A 23,050-nucleotide genomic window follows, 5' to 3' on the forward strand; every position below is an offset into this window, starting at 1 on the left:
ATATATATATATATATATATATATATAAAACAGGATTATGCACAATTTTAAGTCAAACACTTTTCTTATCTGCTATACAGAGTCACCATTCCTGGCTAGATCTATTGTTCACCACTTGTTTTTAGTCCATTTCATTCCTAGTACATTTTCCGTTATAGATGTGTTACAAGTACCTAATAAGTTTATTTATCTTGATCATACTTGCCAACTCTCCCTGAATGTCAGGGAGACTCCCTGAATGTCAGGGAGACTCCCTGAAATAGGGGTGATCTCCCTCACTCCCTGAAGAGTCTGGCATTCTCCCTGATGCTGAGCCAGTACAAGACGTGGTTGGATTCACCATCTGTGGCATGATGACACAGGTCAGAAATTGTGTCCTATGTCCATGTATATCAATACATGGCTATGGAGGTGGCCATTTTCATGGAGACCAAGATTTAATCAAAGACTGACAGGTAAGACAACATGACTTCAGTAATAGAGACAGAAATGTAAAAGCCACTTCAGTCTCTAGGGATTCGTTAGCTGCTTTTCTTTAAGCATAGTTGCCTACTCTCCCGGAATGTCTGGGAGACTCCCACATTTCTGGGAGGGCAACCTCCCGGTTCTCGCCCCCACAATAGATAAGTGGGGACGGGGCTTAATGACGCAAATATTGCATTATCTGATGCGATTCGTCAAGCCCTGCCTCCGCACTCCCACCTCCCCCGGGATCTCCCTGAAACCAACAAGGAAAAGTTGGAAAGTATGATCCTGATTAAAACACATTAATAGTCAACCTGGACTGCACCCATAATTATTGGAGCTTCAGCTCTGTATATTCCTTTTCTCATATCCCGCAGGCGTCATTAAATGTCGCACGCTTGAAAGCTTAATCGCTCTGGTGTGACAGGGAAAGAGCCCTCACTGCAATATGTCAGTACTAAGCGCTGGCGACACTAACCATAAACTTTTTTTTAAAGCACATAACATCTACACATAGCAGCAACATACTAAGAGGAGCTGCATTAGAGCCACACACACACACAATTCCCAGCTATACAAGTTACATATTTAATTCAATGCTCTACAACTTTTTTAAAATATAGTCTAGACCCATATCTATATATATATATATATATATATATATATATATATATATATATATATATATATATATATAGTCTAGAGCCATATCTATATATCTATATATATATATATATATAGTCTAGAGCCATATCTCATGTGTGTGTGTGTGTGTCTATATATATATATATATATATATATATATATATATATATATATATATATATATATATATATATATGCTGCAGGGTACTACCAGCCCCCAGATGACCACTGACACATTACTGTCCCCTCTATGACAGCTGCTGGCTGACATCTTGTGGGGCCTCCGGTGAGGTCCCCCCCCCAGGGCTGAGGACACACTTACACCCGTTGGTGGGCCCCCCGGGCCCGGCTCTGGTCCCCATGTCTCCCCCGGTGTCTCTCTCCCTCCGCTCCGAGGTTTACACGAGATTTGAATGTCCCGCCTCCAGCCCTTTCCGGAGTAACTGTCAGAGGGCTGGGGGGCGCCGCCCGATGACGTCACCCGCGCCCCGGGGCATGCCGGGAGTTGTAGTCTCCAGTCACACACACACACACACACAGGAGAACCCCAATGAGGAGCTTGTTTGTGATATTGTCTATGATCCCCGGTTGTGTCAGGCTCAGATTGACAGAGATATGTGTGTATAGCACACAAAGAGAAACATATACAATACTATACAATATATATATATATATATATATATATATATATATATATATATATATATATATATATATTTATATGTATATATACACATATATATATTACAATACTATATATACATATATATATGCAATATTGGTTCCAAATGACAAGTTATTATATTGCGCCTGCTTTGTAGACTTGTGTTTGTGTCTGTTTGCAGATCTCACCGTTCAGTACAGTTCTATTGTTTGTTTTCTCTTCCCTCTGTCACCTCCCATATCTCTCCTGCCATCGTATCAGGGGCAAGCCAGCCCAAGGAGGGGGGGAAGGGGGCGGCTGGTCCCATAGGGGGCTCCATTAAAATATTCCTAATAGGCAAAGCAGAGTCTCCCCCTTGGACTTACAGTCTAAATTCCCTAACATACACACAGACTAGGGTCAATATGTTAGCAGCCAATTAACCTACTAGTATGTTTTTGGAGTGTGGTAGGAAACCGGAGCACCCAGAGGAAACCCACGCAAACACGGGGAGAAGATACAAACTCCACACAGATATCTCTGATATGATGTGTTGTAAAGCGTTACACAATATGTAAGCGCTATATAAATAAATGATAATAATAACTTTATGGCAAGCTGTGCATTATAATAATATGTATCCTGACGTCAGCGCATGACGTCCTGCTGATGCTAAGTGATGCACCCTGGAAATTAAGGAGTTAAATGCACGTGAGCCGTGTTTTGCTAAGCAGACACTGGGCATCCCCAGCCCAGTCCATGGGAGGAGGTGAGGCCTGTGCGTTGTTGATTACAGTTACCATAGGAGACGTTGACAATGCAAGATGATCTCCTCTAGGAAACACGATAGCCTGCAGCCATTGGGGCGATGATTGTGAGAGACACTGAGCGTGGGACAGGAACACACTCTCTGCCAGGAAACCAGGTATGTTCACCCCCGACCCCTTGTGCTGTATTGTAACTAGTCACAGAGATGTCTAATAGAACACGTTATTTATATTATATCACCTTTCCTGTGCTCTGTGTGTGTGTGCTGTCTCCTGCATCCTTGCCCTGGCTTCGATGGGGTTTATATAACTTAGGTCTAGGCTGAGCTTTGTATATCTTTATGCAAAGCGTGCTAAAGCCAGTGAATATTAGTTGTCCTTCGGTGATTATAATGTATTTTTTTTATCTTAAGGAGACTAATGGATAGAATTTGTTTTCGTATTTATTTATTTTTAATAAGCGACAAAAATACGGTCCTAACTCTGCATTTGCATTTACTGCAAATTTGCACTTATTGGCGCGACTGGGATCTGTGAAACGAACTCTGCTGAGGTAACGGCGAATAACAGAGAATGTAAAATATAAAATAGCAGAGAGATAAGTCAGTGAAACAGCGCCCACTAGAGGACAGATTATCATGTAAAATGGTAGACCAGTCTTGGCTAACCTGTGACGCTCCAGGTGTTGTGAAACTACAAGTCCCAGCATACCCTTCCAGGAATAAGCTGCTATATGTTGGCAAAGCATGCTGGGACTTGTAGTTTCACAACACCTGGAGCGTCACAAGTTAGCCAACACTGTGGTAGACTATACTTTGGCGCACTTCTCACCTGAGACATCTATTTCGCGAGCGCCGTCGGTGTTCGCGAGAGCGCATCCCGTTATAAATCAGAATAAATCACTGACGTCGCTGAGACGCTTTGTATGGCGGAGGCTGCGATTTCGTGGGATGATAAAACAATATTCTAATGCATATTCAAACTAAGCCTATCAATTTACTAGGAACCAATCACATCACGGAGACATATTTTTAAGGCAAACAGTTAATGAGGCAATTTTGTGGGATGAACCAATATCAGAAGGCCGCTTATCAGTTCACTAAGAAAAGGGGCAAACGCAGGATTTGTAGAGGGGGGTTTCCACACCAAGCCGTCAGTGGGCGTGACCAGCATGCATGGAGGCGTGGCTATAATTTTAGACAGTGCTTGGCTGCTCTCCAACTCTTCCTATCCCCATAATATACATGGGCAATGCTGCGTGCACTACTGTTAGGTGCACGCATGTAATTTGTTCTAGGAGTAACGGCGTAGAAGAGAAGGTGTTACCCCTAGCGAATGATTAGATATTAGATTCAATTTATAAAGTATTAGAACAATTACAGACTGATTAGTTTCTAGGACAGAACCTGCTTTTCTACAGTTTCCTGTAGAATAGTTGCCATCCCCCATTTTGATTTTAGAATATTTAATGTTTAGGCATTATGTCTCTTTCATCCTTATAGATATTGCTTCCAAGTTTTATCAAACTCCCCTGTTATGAAGAATAGGATATCTTAGGATATAATCTCCCATTTGATCCAACGTCAGACCTTACCAATCTATTTTAAAATATCTGAATTTAGCAATTAAAAATGCGATGAAGGAAAATAAAGTGAGCTAGACCCAAAGAAGAGAATGAATTTATATAGGGAATTATACAGTTGTATGACTTTAGCACAAGCGTAGACTTGCTTCACAGATTATCCAGCCAGACAGTAGCTGCTCTGCACAGGAGCAACTTCCTGTTTCATCTCCATGACACACACACATTCACTAACATAACATACATGAAAATATAAAGTTAGAGGATCATTGCCTCCTGCCCTCACACGTTGTACTAACCATATGCCAATACATATTATGCTGCAATGCTAATTTACCATCTATATGCCCACAATATTATACCAGCCTATGGCAAACACATTATACTGTATCAGCCCTGTTCACTGACACTTAAATTAAAATAAAAATCTGTGTTTTAATTTTTGTTTGGTTTAGTTCCTTGTTTTGCCATTGGAAATGTCTTGAGTTATGCTCTTTTGCCAAACAGAATGTGTCAAACTAGCAGGATTCACAACAAACTACTATTATAAAATTATATATAGTACGTTATATAGAGCGCCAACATAATCACAGCGCTGTACAGTTAGATAATGACATCAGTTCCTGCCCCAGTGGAGCCTACGCAAACGCACACACATCCTAGGGTCAATTTCGGCTACATCCAATCAACCTTCCAGAATGTTTTTCGAACTGTGGGAGGAAACTTGAGCATCCAAAGGGAATCCACGCAAACACGGGGAAGAACATACAAACTACACGCAGAGAGCACCCCAATTGAGGTGGCAATGCTAACTACTAAAACATAACGACCCCAATATGAACAGACATCCAAGCATTTGGGGTCCCACGACATATCCCTTATATGTGTGTAATAGGCCATGTTTGCGGCAGCACGGTGGCTGAGTGATTAGCACTTCTGCCTCACAGCGCTGGGGTCATGAGTTCAATTCCCAACCATGTCCTTATCTGTGAGGAGTTTGTATGTTCTCCCCGTGTTTGCGTGGGTTTCCTCCGGGTGCTCCGGTTTCCTCCCACACTCCAAAAACATATTGGTGGGTTAATTGGCTGCTATCAAATTGACCATAATCTCTCTCTGTCTGTCTGTCTATGTGTTAGGAAATTCAGACTGTAAGCTCCAATGGAGCAGGGACTGATGTGAGTGAGTTCTCTGTACAGCGCTGCGGAATTAGTGGTGCTATATAAATAAAAGATGATGATGATGATGCTTGCCCACTTGTGTGATATCACTTATTGGAAAAATACGCCCTATAATGGAATGCATGGGTTAGATAGTGATGGTAAAACACCAATGTATTAAAGAACACTAAGCTTTGTAAACCATGGAGAAACTTAGCCCCACTCTCTATCACAGTCCCATGTGGCTCCAGGGCTTACAACCTCGTAATTTAATGTAATGTTGCAGCTGATTGGACAATCCACAGCCAACCGCTATCTAAAGTATGTTCATTTATAATGAAATCCCAAGTTTCCAGCAATGGAGCATTAGGATACTACAGGAGCCCAGCAGAAGGTACGTTTCTCCTGAACTTTGGGAATGCCAGGAAGGGGACTTCTGTGGTTCTGCAAATAGGGGAGCGGGATTTATTGCAAACATTTTTTTAAAAATTGCATATAGTTCTTCTTTAAAGTTCTCTTATGTCACTTAAAGATTCCTTTTGGCAACGGAACTGGTAGATGACATTCGATTAACACTCCGGTTCTCTATATTATATGGCAGCTGGCTAAATGTGTAATTAATGTGCAATAATGCTTCCAAAAAGAAATGGTCATTGTTGAGTTTTTTTTCTCTCTTTCCCAGTTTTTCCAGTTATGGCTTCTGAGGACTTGCAGACTGACCCTCCGAATCCAGACGACACAGAACCACCGGAGCCTCCTACCGTTAAAAAGAAGAAGAAGAAATTAAAAGTGGAGGCTAAACCTTCTATAGAGGCAGATGGGAGAGGAGAGGAGGACTCCTCCAGCTCGAAGGCTGAGATAGAGGATTTGACCAAGGCTGGACACAGGGCCTTGACCTCTGATGACCTCCAAGTCGCCATGTCCTGCTTCAAGAGAGCGTTCCTGCTCTCTCTGGGTACGAAACAGAAGGCCGTCCAGAGGGCCTGCGCTTTCAACCTTGGGGCCGTGTACGTGGAAACTGGGAAACCAGAAAAAGGACTGGAGTTCCTTCTGAAGTCTCAGCCCAGGGATGGAGAAGGTTTGGAACCTACCGGAGATCTTTACTTCAACCTTGGCATGGCCTACGAGTCCATGCAGGATTTCCCCAAGGCGCTAGAACATTTTCGGAAAGCCGTTATCCTCTACAAGCCATCACAGCTGGTGAACGAAGCGGACACTCACATGAAGATGGGTTACTGCTACCTGGGCATGAAGGACAGAGCCAGGACAGCCCAGTGCTTCCAGGAGGCTGCAAATTCTTACCTGGAGGCCCAGAGGCTGGACATGGCGGCCGTGGCTCTTAACGAGGCTGCCAATTACATGTTACAAAGTCAGTGCTACGACTCGGGTCACGTCCTGCAAATTCTCAACGAAGCCCGCATGGTGTGTGAACACCTGACGAAAAAGGACCTACTTGGTAGGAAAAATATTATTATTATTGTATGTAGTTAAAGTATGAACATCTCATAGGTGGATGTCATCTGCATTGCATACATAATTCTAGTAAAAATCTAGATCGGTGTTATATTACAACATAATCCCTCCAACCATTTTGGATTTCAATGGCCCATGTTTCAAATGTGCATGGCCATATGGGAAAGGAACGTGAACGGGCAGGAATTTGGCTTGGGGTATGCGGATTGGGGCATGATTTGGACCAGGTTCTTCAATAAGAAACGTTGGAAGGTTTTCTAGACTATGAAAGGCCAACCATAATGCATTGCTTTATTTCACAACATAGTGCGAATACCACAAATGCCTTGTGAAGTTGTGACCCGTAGCAGCCAATCAGATGCTAGCTTTCATCTGTCTAGAGCGAACTGGAGCAATGAATGCTGACATCTGATTGGTTGCTACTGGCTACAGGATAATTCTGCAGTATGTTATTAAAAGAAAAAAAAAACTTTATTAATACACCGCACATATTTTATACTCAATAAACTATACAGGAATAAAGGACAAATCCCAAGTTTGAAATGTTCATGGTGTGACACTGAAGATGTATTATAACTCTGCATAGGCATGAGCACAAGCCTGTTTTTCGGAAACAAGATAATAAAACACACCTTGCTATAAACAACTAGGCGACCTCTGACTGTAAGGTGTTGTGGAACAGCTGGCTTGCAGTGCATTCTGGGAAAGACTCCCAGAATGCCCTGCAGATCCGGTGGGGGTTTGCCAGAGTCTCTAGCCCACAGCCAAGCTTGACCACATTCGTAGTCCATACCACCGAACTGTCTGATTCAGGCAAGACAGTCCCAATTTTTGTCCATGCTGTAATCGGCACATTTTTCCTGGCTCGCTGGATGTTGGGCACTATAGACATCACCATGGTGAGCAAGTGCCGCGTGCACCAATTGAAAGCTTTATAGGGGCCTTCGGAAGCGCTAGGCACGCTCCCAGGGGACATGGTCCCACCTCCAACATGTTGTCTGCCCGACCCCTCCAGAACAAGGTTGGAATTATTATTATTATTATTATTAATATTTATTTATAAGGCGCTACAAGGCATCCGCAGCGCCGTACAGAGACAAACAAAATCACAATACAATGGGAGACAGCACAGTACAGTAAACACAGCAACTCAGTACGCTCAATGCACAGCTAGAGAGGGCGGGGAAAGGGGAGGGAGGATCCGAAAACGACGGGGCCCAAGAAGGGGGGCGCGGAAGACAGGGAGACCCCCAGGGGGGAGGAGGGAGCGATAGTGGACGTGGGGTGGAGGACCTTTGAGGAGGAGGGCTAAGTAGCTGGAGAGCAGAGTTAGAAGTGGTGGAAACAGGAGGAGAGATGGCCCTGCTCAGAGGAGCGTACAATCTAAGGGAATGGATGGTAGTCACTCTTACCCTGCAACGTCCAATTGATTTACAAGGGACATTAATTAATAAAGGAATTTCTGTCTGTTGTAAGAATAGTGCCATTGCAGTCACACACTTTTGTGGCCTTTTTGGTATGTAACCTTATACCCCCTTCTCATCTTGTTTCCCTAGTTAGATACACTCTCTAGCAGTGTATCTAACATTATCCACAAACTGATTTCCTTCTTTTGTATGTATACCGAAGCTTTGCAGTGTTGTAGCAGCCCCAGTGATTGGCGAGAGTCTCCCACTGGGATGATGCCTTATGGCTTAAATCAAGGTTCTTCTGTTGTCCTGCAGGCAAGTTGTACAACGACATCGGTCTGAGCTATGCCCAGGTGAAGGTTTTCTCTCTGGCTGTGGAGTGTTTCCAGAAGGCGCTGCTGTTCTGTCAGGAGGCGGAAACGGACGGGTACAAGGAAGCCGTGATTTTGCAAAACATGGGAGCCGCGTATAACACCCTGGAGCAGTACGAGGAAGGGCTGGATTACCACAAAAAGGCTGCAGCATTGCACAGTAAGATTTATGGATGTGCTGTAAATCATAGCAACCAATCAGATATCAGCTTTTATTATTTTAGCTGGACAACCTGAACAGAGCTCATATCTGATTGGTTGCCATGAATACTAGCGTTATTGTGCGTTTAAGTAGAACACACCATAGTTTTGACTTAAAACATGAACAAATGCGTAACAATAGTCATTAAGTCTGTGTGACCGCAATGAAGCCTAAGATCCTGAGGTAAAATTGCGCCTTGGGACCATCCTCAAACCCGTGGAACGTTGATTTATTTAAGTAGTTAAGACTTGGTACACTCTGAGGCCTATTTAGTCACTCACATCCAGGACCAGATGTGGTTGTTGGTTATTTAGTCCGTATATAGGGTCGTATTGTGCCTAAATATACCCGAAATTAGTACCTTGCTCATGCCTCCTTAGCCAACACCCCTTCTCTGTCGTATTTAATGAAAAATAAAGTGGTGAGTAAAAAATAAAGCAGAAAAAAACAGGACATTAAAAGGGAAACAAAACAGCAAACACAATCTATATAAAATAATTGCTATGCTGCCTTCATTAAGCGGAGCAGCCGGAGGCATAAGCCTAGGTTACCTATACAGTAAAGGCAGATGACCCTATGCGCTCCATACATTGTGGTCAGCTGACCACCAGGAGGTCATAAGTCGCCAAATCTTCACACAGTTAATAAGGCAAATAGGAATCAGTGGCCCGTGGTACACAAGAACCAGTTACATGTTTACACTACATGTTTGGCACATGTAGTGCGGTATCCTTTATCCAGATAGTCATGGGGATGACCTTTAACCCTCCGGAGGCTTCCAGTGAGCCAATGATAGGACAATGGGACCACGCAAGACAATATTAGGGTAGCCAATAGCTGCAATACATTTATGGTACTTTTGGGGGATTTTTTTGTCCTTTTACAACAGGTATTTATATATTCCAGCGGGATTAATTATTTTACCCTAGGATAGCCTCAAATACAGTTCAATCCATAGAGTGGATATGTGTGGTATCCAAGGGCTGTTTTTTTATTTTGCTTTTTTAAACAATGGAATGTATATAACCGTTGTATAGCATTTGAGGATTGTTTTTTTTATTCATTTTCCGTCACCCACACACATTGGAAGAAGCCATTTTTTTTGTTTCTACAGCGAGATTATTGGGAACGAGTTAGGAGAGTGTGATTTGTGTTGTTGAAGTAAGTGGTAAAATCATTGAGCTGCATAAAATTTCTCTTGGCGCTGCATGCCACAATAACAAGTTTGTATGCTCTCCCCGTGTTTGCCTGGATTTCCTCCAGGTGCTCCGGTTTCCTCCCATGCTCCAAAAATATACTTGTAGGTTAATTGGCTGATATCAAATTGACCCTAGTCTTCGTGTGTGTGTGTGTGTGTGTGTGTGTGTGTGTGTGTGTGTTAGGGAATTTAGACTGTAAGCTCCAATGGGGCAGGGACTGATGTGAGCGAGTTCTCTGTACAGCGTTGTGGCATTAGTGGTGCTATATAAATAAATGATGATGATGAATGTTAATGTATTAAATTAGAGTACAGCTAAATGAACATGTCGTTAGGGCAAGAACGATATTAGCAAAAGTAATTCAGTAAGGAAGTATGTGGAGCAAATATTTTCTTTTAGCATACTATAGCAGAAAACAAATATATTATTACATTATATATAATAAAATGTATACTGTATCTGACATTTATTAGAAAACAATAACCAAAACAGGAGAAGACATCTTGTTATTACAGCCATATAATGGTGCCCTTAACAGTGCACAGTTTATATAGTTATCCTATCAAACTAGCTCAAATTATATATTGTAGAAGTTTGGAAATTCAGCTCTCCTCTAACACAGCGATGTAATGATCTACTCAGACCACAGGATGGAGCCAGACCGTCAGTCTGGGATATCATGCTAATCTGCATTTAATCCTAATCTTTTGGAAGTGATTGGAAGCACTGATTTTGAATTGTGACCTACCGGGTCGATTTAAGTGTATTATCATCATGACTCATTATTTATTTAGCTCCAACATACTATGTAGCGCTGTACAGAGAATGATGTGTTTTGTTGGTAGAGAGTTACTATGATCAACGTTGCATTGTTTATTACAGGTCTGCTTGGTAACCGCAGGGCTCAGGGACAATGTTTTGGAAACTTGGCTTACGCACTGAGCCAGCTGGATGACCACGAGTCGGCGGGGGAGAATTACCTGCACTCGCTGCAGGCTTTTAAAGACTCAGGTAATTAAGACATCCGCTGCACATTGCTGTACCCTTTCCACGCCAATTATAATCACAATCGCTTGTTGCTGCAGAGATGCTGATAACTTTATACTATATTTATCGATCATTTTTCCTTCTTTTCTTAAATAAAGTTTACTTTATTTTTTTGTATTTTATATATATTTTTTTTTATTCAATCCTTTTTTTTTTTTTTTTTTTTTTTTTATGGAATCTGGGACTGGAATCTGGCGCAGAAGCTGCCGTCCAGTGCGTTAAGCGCAGCGATAGATAATCATACTTGTCTACTCTCCCAGGGATTACCGTGAGGCTCCCAATTGTCGGGGGAGCCCTTCGACTCCTGGGATAATAGATGCACTACTCAATCCTGGCAAGAGGCGGGGCTTAATGATGCAATTCTCATCATCGGGCCACGCCTCTAGATATGTGATGCCGTGAATCATTGCATTAACATAGCAGGGGGCTGGGCTACAGGGCCACCACGGCCCCTCCCACACTTACCACCTGACCTCAGCAAAGTTATAAAAGTGGGCAAGTGTGTAGAAAATCTTCATTAATAAGAAATACACCACCCCCATCGTGAATTTCGCCTTTTATGTTTTTCCCTACAATACTGCTTAGCCTTATTTAGGCCATAAACTAATAATGAGAGGGAGGGGACATCAGGGTCGTCCTTATTGCATGTGTCACTTTGAGTATTCGAACCTGTGAAACTACAACTCCCAGCATGTCCCTGCAAGCGATTAGCTGGCTAGCTAATGGCAAAGCATGCTGGGAGTTGTAGTTTCACAACACCTGGAGAGCCGCAGGTTTAGCCTGGCCTGACCTGGAAAATGCAAAGAGGGTCCCATTGCATCGGGCAACACCTGATCCTCCAGGACGTGGCAATATAAAAATAGTTTTGCATTTTTAGAAATCTGCTGTGCATTCAACCACTGGACAGGGAATACCCCTAAAAATGTTGGCAATTTTGTAAATAACCCTCCTTGTACTTTTTAAAAGTTTCTGTGCAGCATAATTATCTCTTCTGATCGATTCGATGGACTTTTCCGTAGCCCCCCCCCTAAAAGTGACTTGGTACGCTCTTCTCGTCCACCAGATGATGTTCATGGCCAGTGGCAGGCCTGTGAAGGACTCGGGGCGGCCAGATTCCGACTGGGGGATCCCGAGAAGGCCGTCCTGTACTACAAGCAGGCTCTGGCCTTACTCTCCAAAGCCAAGGTCAGATCTCCCAGCGCAACGCTGAACTCTGCAGTGCATTGAGTACAGGACAGATATAGCTGTGTGAATACGATGCTGGAACACCGGGGCACGGCCAAAAAATAACATGCACACAATTCACATTTTTGTATATTATTAAATTACGTTTTGTGATGAAACCTCTGCTATGTGGTATCCAGCCTACAGATGGCGCTGCACACTGTTGTTATCCAAGCTTGCTGGGAGTTCTAGTTCTTCAATAACTGGAGAGCCGCAGACAGAGAGACGGATCATTGATCAGGCAGCCTAGGCTCTCCCGTCTGGTCACTGAGGGGCCCATATTACCCTAACCTGCTCAAAGGGAAAGCCAGCATCTTGTCTATGGTGGCATGGGGCCTTAATCAGTCCACAGGCTACCTAAGCATGCTATGGGCATGCTCCACCTAGAGTCTGTGAGGAGATACTGCACCCAACGCTTACATTTTAGCAGAGCATACCTTCTGCGTTAACCCAGCAGGACCATGTCTGCAGTGTCATCCCTATATCAGCACAAATGGTCATCTTAGGACCTCATTATTTCTGCTTTGTAGAGTATCTGCTTTATATACTAACGATTTAAAGACGATTTGTTTATTGATCTGTTTACACAGGGGCAAACGCAGGATTTGTAGAGGGGGGTTTCCACACCATGCCGCCAGTGGGTGTGACCAGCATGCATGGGGGCGTGGCTATAATTTTAGACAGTGCTTGGCTGCTCTCCAACTCTTCCTATCCCCATAATATACATGGGCAATGCTGCGTGCACTACTGTTAGGTGCACGCAGCTCTCCCTTTTCAAGCAGAGCCGTGTGAAGCGGGGGCAGGGTCCAGCCACCTTTATTATACAATGACCCAGGCTTGGAGGGGGGTTTCTAGGCACTAGGATCCCCCCCCCCTCGGTTTGCCTATGTTAGAGGTCTGCAGAACGTTGCTTTCTTCCAACTAGTCTCATACACAAGAGATGTGAATTGTCACAAAACTGGATTATCCTTATGTCCTTATCATCTAGCGTTTTTTGAAGTGCTCCATACCTGCTAATAATTTCTAGCAGAAACACTGTCCTGGCCTGTTCCTCTTTTTCTTAGACCCACTGTTCCTTCAAATCTGAGTGATCTGGGAATTATAGTGTTAAAACTAAATTTCTTAGGAGGAAATCCGCAGTGAACCGCAGATTTTCAGTACAACCGTTCAGGGGAGAGTTAACGTTTGATTAGAAGGGTTGCTCGCTTTTCGGACAACCACCCCGCTTTAGGTAGAGCCTGACTTTATGTAGCGCTCTGGTTGAGGACCTAACCTTCCTGGGACCCTTGACGGTTATCAATCCTCAGCCAAGATACCATAGACACGGCTGGGTGGAAGAATCAACTTAGATAGGGGCGTGCGGTGAATGTGTCACCTGATTGGACCTTGTGTCCTCCAATCAGATGCATGCAATTACTCCACACCTCCCAGGCTGGCAGACTGAACCCCTTGGATGAGTTCAATCCATCAGCTCAGCACCAGTTCAGTTTGATGTAACAATGAGTTTTCGGGTGGGGGTGTGGGGCTAACGAAGAATGGGGGCTTTCCAAATGTTAACAATAGCATTAAATCTTTCATTTTATAATAAGTCAGCTTACACTGGCCACACACACTGGTAAATTGGCCCCTATATGACCAGGTGCTTGGCCGCTAAACAAAATCAGTATCAGGCTTGACCGTGGTCTACAGTCCTCCTGATCCCAAATTAATTCAGTTGCAGGAGGACTCCGACGTCGCTCAGGAGCGGATCGTGAACAAGCTGACGGACGCTCTTCAGTACAAGCTCTCGGTGAACAACGGCCCCGGTGGAAGGTTACCCATGGCGGCACCTCCGGTAAGTACCACGGGGATGTAGCCTACAGCTGTGTTGCATCCTGCCTTGCGTGCGGTGGTCAAGACGGAGAACTTTCCATCTTATCACAGAAGCATAGAACACATTCCATTCCCTGTCCCTGATTAGCGCACACACAACCTTGGAACCACAATCTGCTGGAATAGCTTCTGATTAAAAGCCAAAATTCCTTCAAAATAACTACACAATAAACTAATTTTAGCAATGATAATGTGTTATATTTATTAGCCACAAAGTATTCAGTGTGGGGGTTAATAGGAGACAATATAAGCAGCGAATTGGCCTCCACTGAATTTTTCCACTATCGTTACGGGGATACGCAGTATTTAACCATTTAAAATATTTAAAGGGGTTTTACAATTAAAATAGTGAAAGAGGTTCATCCACTGTGCTCTTTTCCACCCCTCTGCAACAGTTTACTGTGTTAGCAGGAAGATGCTACTCTTGAGTAGACAGAGAGTGACTGAAAGGCTTGCCGTCTTGCTCTATAGAAATGCACAGTGTGGATAGGTAGAGTCAGACACAGAAGGAGGGCCGGTGATGCATTGTTCAAATCTGAAAAGAAGAAGGTGGGGGTTTGGGGGTTCTTAGATTGTACATCATGTGTCAACCATTTCTTGAAGTACAGGCCATGTTTTCAGGATATCCTTTAGCATGCCCCGGTGAATAAATCAAATATGCTAAGACTGTAATTATAACACCGCAAAAGGAAATTGTTAAAACATGGCATGTTGGGGGTTACTTGAGAGAGCTGGGAATATGTATATTAAATAATCAGAATAGCATAGGCAGCACAGTGGCCTAGTGGTTAGCACTTCTGCTCACAGCACTGGGGTCTTGAGTTCAATTCCCGACCATGGCCTTATCTGTGTGGAGTTTGTATGTTCTCCCCGTGTTTGTGTGGGTTTTCTCCGGGTGCTCCGGTTTCCTCCCACACTCCAAAAACATACTGGTAGGTTAATTGGCTGCTATCAAAATTGACCCTAGTCTCTCTCTGTCTGTCTGTGTGTGAGTGTGTGTGTCTATATTAGGGAATTTAGACTATAAGCTACAATGGGTCAGGGACTGATCTACAAGTGCACTTTAGATAGAAGCTCTTTTGAACAAGACCAAAATTAAATAAATTGCCGGGTATCATTTTTTTTTTCCGGGGAAGGAAGAATCATTTCATAAAACAATGGATTTGTGCAGCGTACTGCTTACGTTGAAAACATGTATTTTTGCAATAAGAACAGTAAATGACTTCTTGCATTAATCAGGCAAAATATAAATTAAACAAAATAAAAATATGGTCTTTTAAAATAGGCCCTAATTAGATCTTGAGTAGACAATACGATAAGTGTAATGAAGGATGTACCGTAACATGAACTATTGTGTGATTTAGAGATCCCTCGCTGGACCGATTGCGGGGATGAACCCGATCAGATACTCCAACAGTATGAACCATGGATATGCCAACATTACACAGATGTCCCCGCAGGATGCCCGACAGTGAGTAGAAACGCTTTGTGTGTAACACCCAGTGATATGGAACGGAGGGTCCGGTATACATCAAGAGTTCATGAAACCTTGTTTTGAGTTAAGGCTATTTTTACTTAAGTACATTAAGGCTGTGGCTATCCTATATAGGCAAAATCCTTGGCCTGGTCCCTTGGGTGGCGGCACCTCCCGTACCGCCCCAGTTACGGCTATGGATTCTCGCCATGTTACCGCCACTATAAAGTCCAACATCATTTATATACCTCCCAAATTAGCAGCAATTTAAATCAAGACAGGGAGAGATGGGCACATTGCCAAGGGGGTGTGGCCACATACGCACCTCGGGGGTGGGCTTAGCGCTTTTGAAACACTAGGCAGTTGCCTCTTACCCCGCCCCCTCCACTCAACTCTAAACAACCACTAGTAGGCGCTGCGCAGAGCAGCAGTGAACATGACATTCCTCCCAAAATTCTGGACCAGAGGTCAAAGTCCGTGGGTGGGACAGAGTCCTCCAATCAGGACTCTGCCGCCTAAATCGAGACAGATAGGAGGTATGCATGTACGCTACTCTATCTAGGCCTCCTGTATTCCCTCCTCCTCACACGCCATCTACAGTCGCCTCATTGTACTTCCCAAATACCAGCCCTGTTACCACCCGGTCTATTCCTTAGATCTCTGAGACAATCCAGAGGAATAATACATCCGACGCAGCCGGTCAGAGACCTGTATGCAACTATAAAACCCAGGGGGACGGCAAAATACAACGGGCAACCAACCTCCCAAAACAGGACGTCAGGTAAGAGATTTTCAATTAATCTACAATTGTATGAGCACACGAGTCTCTGGATTGAAGGTGTGATTTGTATACTAGCCACCCAGTCTGAGGTGTTATTTTTGTACTGGCCTTTAGTTTGGACGTTTAAATTGTATAGTAGTCACCAGATGAAAGGTCTGTTTTTGTATACTAGCCACCAGATCAAAGGTCTGTTTTGTACACTAGCCACCAGATTAAAAGTCTGTTTTGTACACTAGCCACCAGAACGGAGGTCTGTTTTGAACACTAGCCACCAGAATGGATGTGTTTTGTACACTAGCCACCAGATTAAAGGTCTGTTTTGTACACTAGCCACCAGATTAAAGGTCTGTTTTGTACACTAGCCAGCAGATTAAAGGTCTATTTTGTATACTAGCCACTAGATTAAAAGCCTGTTTTGTAAACTAGCCACCAGAATGGACGTCTGTTTTGTACACTAGCCACCAGGTTAAAGGTCTGTTTTGTACACTAGCCACAGGAATGGATGTGTTTTGTACACTAGCCACCAGATTAAAGGTCTGTTTTGTACACTAACCGTCAGAATGGAGGTCTGTTTTGCTTACAAGCTACCAGATCAGGGGACTTCTTTATAGACTAGACACCAGATTGGGGGTTGTTTTGTACATTAGTCACCATAATTTCTTCTGCATTTACACCTGCCACCAGAATAGCCTCTGCTTTGTATAGTAGCCAACACAATTGGCCTAGTGTTAAAATAATTGCCTCCAGAATGGACCTTTCTTTGTGTATTAGCACAAGGCTCTATATTGTATACTAGTCACCATAACGAGGTGTTGGTTGGGTCACCTTTCGCTGGGTTTTAGGTAACCCCAATAATATTTATATTGACTGCATTTGGGAATGTACTACACATTTTTAAAGCACCTTTGGCTTTGAAATGCATGGGGAAAAACAGGCTTCTGACAAATCGAGTATGTGCGAGTCTCTGTGACACTATCCGTCGATCTTAACCCTGCCAGCGGACCTGCGGTAGACCTGTCTATTGAAGATGGAGGCCTGTAGGCTCGATCCGTCTTGTGTTAACTTTCCAACATAAAGTTGAATAAAACAAGCTTTCAACTTGCACCTGGCCCGCGGTATGACGTTGCTGTCCTCACTTCTCCTGTGCTTAGCCGTTAAGACAGACAATTTACTCACCGCACGGAGAGAACAGCTGTAGACGGCCTGTGGATTTATTTTACAGACCTAGCTGGAGAGGAGGAGGACAGCGACACGCTCACAGTGGTGACGGGAGAGTACTCAGAAGATTGCCAGCAATCAGACGCGGCTGCCGCCTGCACCAGAAATTATCCTCATGCCAACAGGTAATGTCACCTGGTGCACTCACTCTCCTCTCTGTACATCATCATTAAATGTTACCTAAACGTACGCAGATGTCCCTTAAAGGAGAACTCCACATTGTGTGAAGGTTTTTTTTAGGAGCTATATGTGCCAATCCTAAGGAGTTATTATGCAAATGTAATCCCTATACAGCACTTACCTCTTCTGTATTTCTTGCCGTTTATAGAAGCTGCCTTCACTGGAGGTAATATTTCGGCCTCCACTGTGTGCAGAAAACATGGCTGCCTCCACTGTTTCAAGACAACATGGCTGCCTACACTGTTTCATACTTGCCAACTTTTCCTCGTTTGCTCCAGGTAGATCCCGGGGGAGGTGGGCATGCGGGGGCGGGGCTTGGCGAATCGCATCATTTTGGCCCCACTCCCTAAACGATTGTCACAATTTTGGCCAATTACAGCAGGGGGAGGGGCTAATATGATGCAGTATTTGAATCATTAAGCCCATCTTCCCGCCACTTATCTATTGTGGGGGCAAGAACAGGGAGGTTTCCCTGAAAATGTGGGAGTCTCCGGACATTCCAGGAGAGTAGGCAACTATGCATTAAAGAAAAGCAGCTAATGAATCTCTAGAGACTGAAGTGTCTTTTACATTTCTGTCTCCATTACTGAAGTCATGTTGTCTTATCTGTCAGTCTTTGATTAAATCTTGGTCTCCATGAAAATGGCCACCTCCATAGGCATCAATACATGGACATAGGACACAATTTCTGAACCGTGTCATCATGCCACAGATGGGGAAGCCAACCACGTCTTGTACTGGCTCAGCATCAGGGAGAATGCCAGACTCTTCAGGGAGTGAGGGAGATCATCCCTATTTCAGGGAGTCTCCCTGACATTCAGGGAGAGTTGGCAAGTATGCACTGTTTGCAGACAACATGGCCGCCTCCACTGAGTGCAGACAATATGGCGGTCTCTACTGTTCGCAGACAACATGGCTGCCTACACTGTATGCAGGAGACAGGCGCGCTTTATATTCTTCTACTATAATTTTTCATCTACACCTATTTGACGCTTATTCTAAGTGTCTACTATTCTATAATTAAAATAATATTTTGCAGCATTACTCTCTAGCAGGCCTGGCCAACCTGTGGCTCTCCAGGTGTTGTGAAACTCCAAAATCCCAGCATGCTTTGCCAGTAGATAGCCAGCTGGTGGCTGGCAAAGCATTCTGGGACTTGTAGTTCCACAACACCTGGAGAGCCACAGATCGGCCAGCCCTGCTCTGGAGCTTTTCTCCCTATAGTAAGGGCAGATATTTCTTACCATACCTCTGTAACAGTCCCCTGACCTGTGGTTTCTCAATTTTAGCAACCTGAATAACACCTACCTCCATCCAGAGCCGTTCTACCAGAATTGTGCATTACAGAACACCCAGAAAAGTAAGTGTTTAATTTAATTTTTTTGCTACGTATGAACCTGAGCGAAAGGGGATGTGGCTTCTATCCTATTTAGTGTGACATTTAAACTTTTAGGTAGGAGTGATACCTGACAGTGATACTGTAGTGCCTCAAGCTGGGTACACACTACAGGGTTTTCATCCAATAATCTGCTCAACCAGTCGACATACGACCGCTCGTTCAAAAGTCGGGTCAGTGTGTGCAGTGACACGATGGTCGAAAGTCTGCCCAAATGGACGATTGTTTCCTCATTTGGTTGGTCATAGCCGTTAAATATCTTCGTTCCAATCTCGTTTCCGTTGTGTAGTGTGTATAAACTTCCGACCGATGTTGCTTCAGTGTGTACGAAATTGCAATCATTGCTCACGACAACATGGCTGTAAAAAGTCGCTAAAGGGATGTCCGCTCTTCCTTTTATCGTCTAAAACAAGGCTAGTGTGTATGCAGTCCATGGACCGAGCGATCGGAACATCGATCGCATGTAAAATCGATCGATATAAAAAGTTGGTGGAAAATTCTATACTGTGTACCCAGCTTTAGATCTATCGCCCGTTCCATGGTTTTACCAAATACATTATTTTTCTGTCAAAAAAGTACATGATCCATCGTTAGCCTGCAGTTTATAGAGCAGATTTGGTCCTCCTGTTTTGACGTTTCCATTTACTAAGGGATCCCCCCCCCCAGCGAATTTAGGCACACATGTGAAGACACAATATCCTAAGTGGATTTTCTATCCTGTCGATCAACAAAACAGGTCAACATCTGATCAAAGAATAAAGACCGAAAACGGCTTTCAACAAAAATGAATAATGATTATGTACATATTAATATGATGGTAATATCACAGACATCTTTTACAATTTTTATTTATTTCTATCAGGCAATCACGACTATGAAACCCTACGGCTGAAGACGATGACAGCAGAGAGGTACAATGCCACCAGTTTTAAGTAAAAAGAATATTACTGGGATTATTTTATAACTGATGATTAATACTTTTTTTGTGCTGTTGATGGACTCTCTTTGGTTACTCGTTTTTTTTGTATCGAAAGTATTATGTGAATGTAATCATCCAAAATCCAACTATGGCTCCCAAATGGTACTCAAGCTCCTTCGCATAATTTAGGTAAGTGAGGGTGGAGGGGGGAGTTCTCTGATTGGCTGCCAGGGACACACAGTCAATCTGCTACACAGACACAGGCTCACAGGTCTCAGCAAGTCATGTGATGGCAGAGGGGGGGAGAAGGAGGATGTCACTGTGCAGACAGAGCTCAGAGGGGTGTTCTGCTCAGTACATCATGTGCCATGTGACTGTGGTTGCCATGGCAGTCCAGAATCAAAAATCATTAATAGCAGCCTGAAGAAAGAAAACAAATGAAAATGGTAAATACCAATAATCTTCTTATAGTCTGCCACAGTGATTTATGTAAGAAAAATACATCTTTTCATGGGATTGTTGCTTTAAATATATGATATATTTTATTCCGCTGTCATGGTGACATAGTTATAGTTATTCCTTGTTAAACGGTTGAGACACTTCAGAAAACTTATTATCAATTTGATTTTGTAGACATTGATTTGACTAAAAATGTCAAGACAAGCAACAACGTCCCTCCATTAGATCACAAATTCAAAATTTTACATTAAGGGTCATTTACAAACGGCAAATCCCACAGCACAAAGGTTCTTTCATGACGTGCACAGATTTGTGTAAAGGAACCCAGTTGAACACGGAAGTGCGTGGATATGCGTTCCAAAATGGTGGCATTTGCGGGGCTTGCAAAATTACCGCTGCATTATGGGAGGAGTTGGCAGATTGGGGTGTTCATTGATGAGTACAGATTAGGCGTGTTAGTATGCCAACAATGCACCAAACAGTAACAATATGATTTTATTTATAATTGGGGACTTGATGGCGATTGATTTCCTGGAGCAGTTTGAAGTAGTTTCAGTTTGCACACTTATAGACGTGTATGTCCATGGGTTGGTAAATGATCTATACTGTGTGATACATAAAATCTAGGGGCTAGATTTACTAAACTGCGGGTTTGAAAAAGTGGAGATGTTGCCTATAGCAACCAATCAGATTCTAGTTATCATTTATTTAGTGCATTCTACAAAATGACAGCTAGAATCTGATTGGTTGCCATAGGCAACATCTCCACTTTTTCAAACCCGCATTTTAGTAAATATAGCCCTAGGAGTCTGCAGTGAAAGGTAAACTGTGTCAATAGGGTAGAGTTTCCATTGTTTAACAAAATATACTCTATATATTTTCAGGAGCTTGAGTGAGCCCTCAGATTGTCTTCACATACCCAAAATGGAACATCACGAAAAGCCCAGGAAACCCAGACTCCATTCCAGAATGTGTCACATCATGTGATTTCATTACTAAAAACTTTGTGAACCTTCCCCCCTCCTGACTGGAAAAACAATAGGGATAGCGTTAAAAATATCAATATTCTCAAGCATCCAAGAAGGAATAGGAGTGGCCAACACATCCATACACGTCGTCAACCAGGAAGGACTCCAGATCACACCCATATTATGTATCATGGGGACCTGTCACCTGAGAGAAATATTGGATTTTTATTTCGTTTTTTTGCATTTATTATTATTTTATTTTTTTTCATTTTGCAGTTACGGGTATGGGGTTCTTTAAACCATTATAAGGACAGTTCCAAAAACCATAGAAAAGCAAAAAATAATAATAATTGCTGCTGTTCAGTGACAATATCACACACTACTTGCAATGGAGCCAACATTTATGAGAATACAACATATTCATTCACACGTATAATGACTAAGGCATTATAGCAAAATGGCTGCCTCCATGCACCATAAATACTGGCAAAATATTAACAGAACTAGACCGTTGTTACAAAACCAAACATCTCCGTAATTTTCTGTCTCTCTCCACATAAATCTAATGGATACAAGTCGTGGGACTAGATTTATCAAACCTAAAATGGAAAAGTGGAAGTTTTGCCCATAGCAACCAATCAGATTCCAGCTATCATTTATCCAGTACATTCTAGAACATGATAGCTGGAATCTGATTGGTTGCTATGGGCAACACCTCCACTTATCCTTTTTAGAATGTTTGATAAATCTACCCCATTGTCTCATAAGTGCTTTCTGTGGTGGTGAATTAGAGTTTGACGCAAGTACATTTGTATACTATGCGGCTTCTGTAAAATTTGTCACAGCGTGGACACAAGTTAAGCACTCCCATTATTTTTGGCTACACATATCTTTCAAATATGTTCCTTATCAAACGTAAATACATGCAGGTTTTTCAAGTTGACGATGACTGAAGTGTCTTGCTAGGTACACAGCTATACACGAGATTTAAGGTTGCATGTATATTAAGATATCAAAATACAGTATATAAATATAAATTATTAGCTGTAAAAAAAATAATATATATGTGTATATATATATATATATATATATATATATATACACACACATATATATATATATATATATATATATTTCACTTGTACTGCATATACAGTCACCTCATCTTCAATTTCAGGGCATCTTCTGGAAACCTTTCAGCCATTTTATTATTGCTAATGCATGATTGGAGGATGAAGGCCCAGAGTGATTGGTCTATTTAGAAAATTAGAGTGATTTTCAGAGATAGGGGGAAAAAAAAAAGGAATAATTTGTAAAACAAGTACAAGATAGCACCGGTATTAATGCGGGCACAAAATTGAAAAGACGGATACTCTCTTGAGAGGCAATTTCCGTGGAGTGAATCCACTATGTGCTGTTATGGTTGATTGGAGGTTTTTATTTCAATCAAGGGAACCAGTGCAATGTTTTTTTTAATATTTAGAGAGGTGAAGAAAATCACCAGATGGAATTTATGACAGGAACAGAAATAAAATATTCACTATTTTTTTTTCATAAACCTAAAGTGAACTAATCACCTACACAAAGTGGGGGCAGCCA

At 42.7% G+C, this 23,050-nt stretch overlaps 2 protein-coding genes across 2 annotated transcripts in view; one reads left to right on the plus strand and one right to left on the minus strand.

Moving 5' to 3' along the window:
• Positions 1–1,544, minus strand: part of IQGAP3 (IQ motif containing GTPase activating protein 3) — a 33,576-nt gene extending 32,032 nt beyond the window's left edge. The window contains exon 1 of the mRNA XM_075192539.1: positions 1,433–1,544. Within this exon, the coding sequence (XP_075048640.1) occupies positions 1,433–1,472 (40 nt within the window). The 5' untranslated portion in view covers positions 1,473–1,544. The remainder of the gene's footprint in view (positions 1–1,432) is intronic.
• A 669-nt stretch (positions 1,545–2,213) lies between these two features.
• TTC24 (tetratricopeptide repeat domain 24) lies at positions 2,214–22,494 on the plus strand. The gene is made up of 12 exons (XM_075192538.1): positions 2,214–2,678; positions 5,942–6,715; positions 8,457–8,672; positions 10,796–10,924; positions 12,024–12,145; positions 13,899–14,018; positions 15,421–15,527; positions 16,187–16,311; positions 17,534–17,654; positions 18,999–19,069; positions 19,968–20,016; positions 21,368–22,494. The coding sequence occupies exons 2-12, from the start codon at positions 5,953–5,955 to the stop codon at positions 21,468–21,470; spliced, it is 1,926 nt and encodes a 641-aa protein (XP_075048639.1). The 5' UTR covers positions 2,214–2,678; positions 5,942–5,952; the 3' UTR covers positions 21,471–22,494.
• The last annotated feature ends 556 nt before the right edge of the window (positions 22,495–23,050 follow it).

The sequence above is a fragment of the Mixophyes fleayi genome, chromosome 12, assembly GCF_038048845.1.
Source record: "Mixophyes fleayi isolate aMixFle1 chromosome 12, aMixFle1.hap1, whole genome shotgun sequence".
NCBI classification, from domain to species: domain Eukaryota; kingdom Metazoa; phylum Chordata; class Amphibia; order Anura; family Limnodynastidae; genus Mixophyes; species Mixophyes fleayi.

Bases quoted from the DNA above. Each gene is read 5' to 3' on its own strand.
- TTC24 (XM_075192538.1), top strand. From the start codon at position 5,953: ATGGCTTCTGAGGACTTGCAGACTGACCCTCCGAATCCAGACGACACA. The intron at 6,716-8,456 runs GTAGGAAAAATA...GTTGTCCTGCAG, and splicing joins GACGAAAAAGGACCTACTTG to GCAAGTTGTACAACGACATC. The intron at 16,312-17,533 runs GTAAGAGATTTT...TTTATTTTACAG, and splicing joins CTCCCAAAACAGGACGTCAG to ACCTAGCTGGAGAGGAGGAG.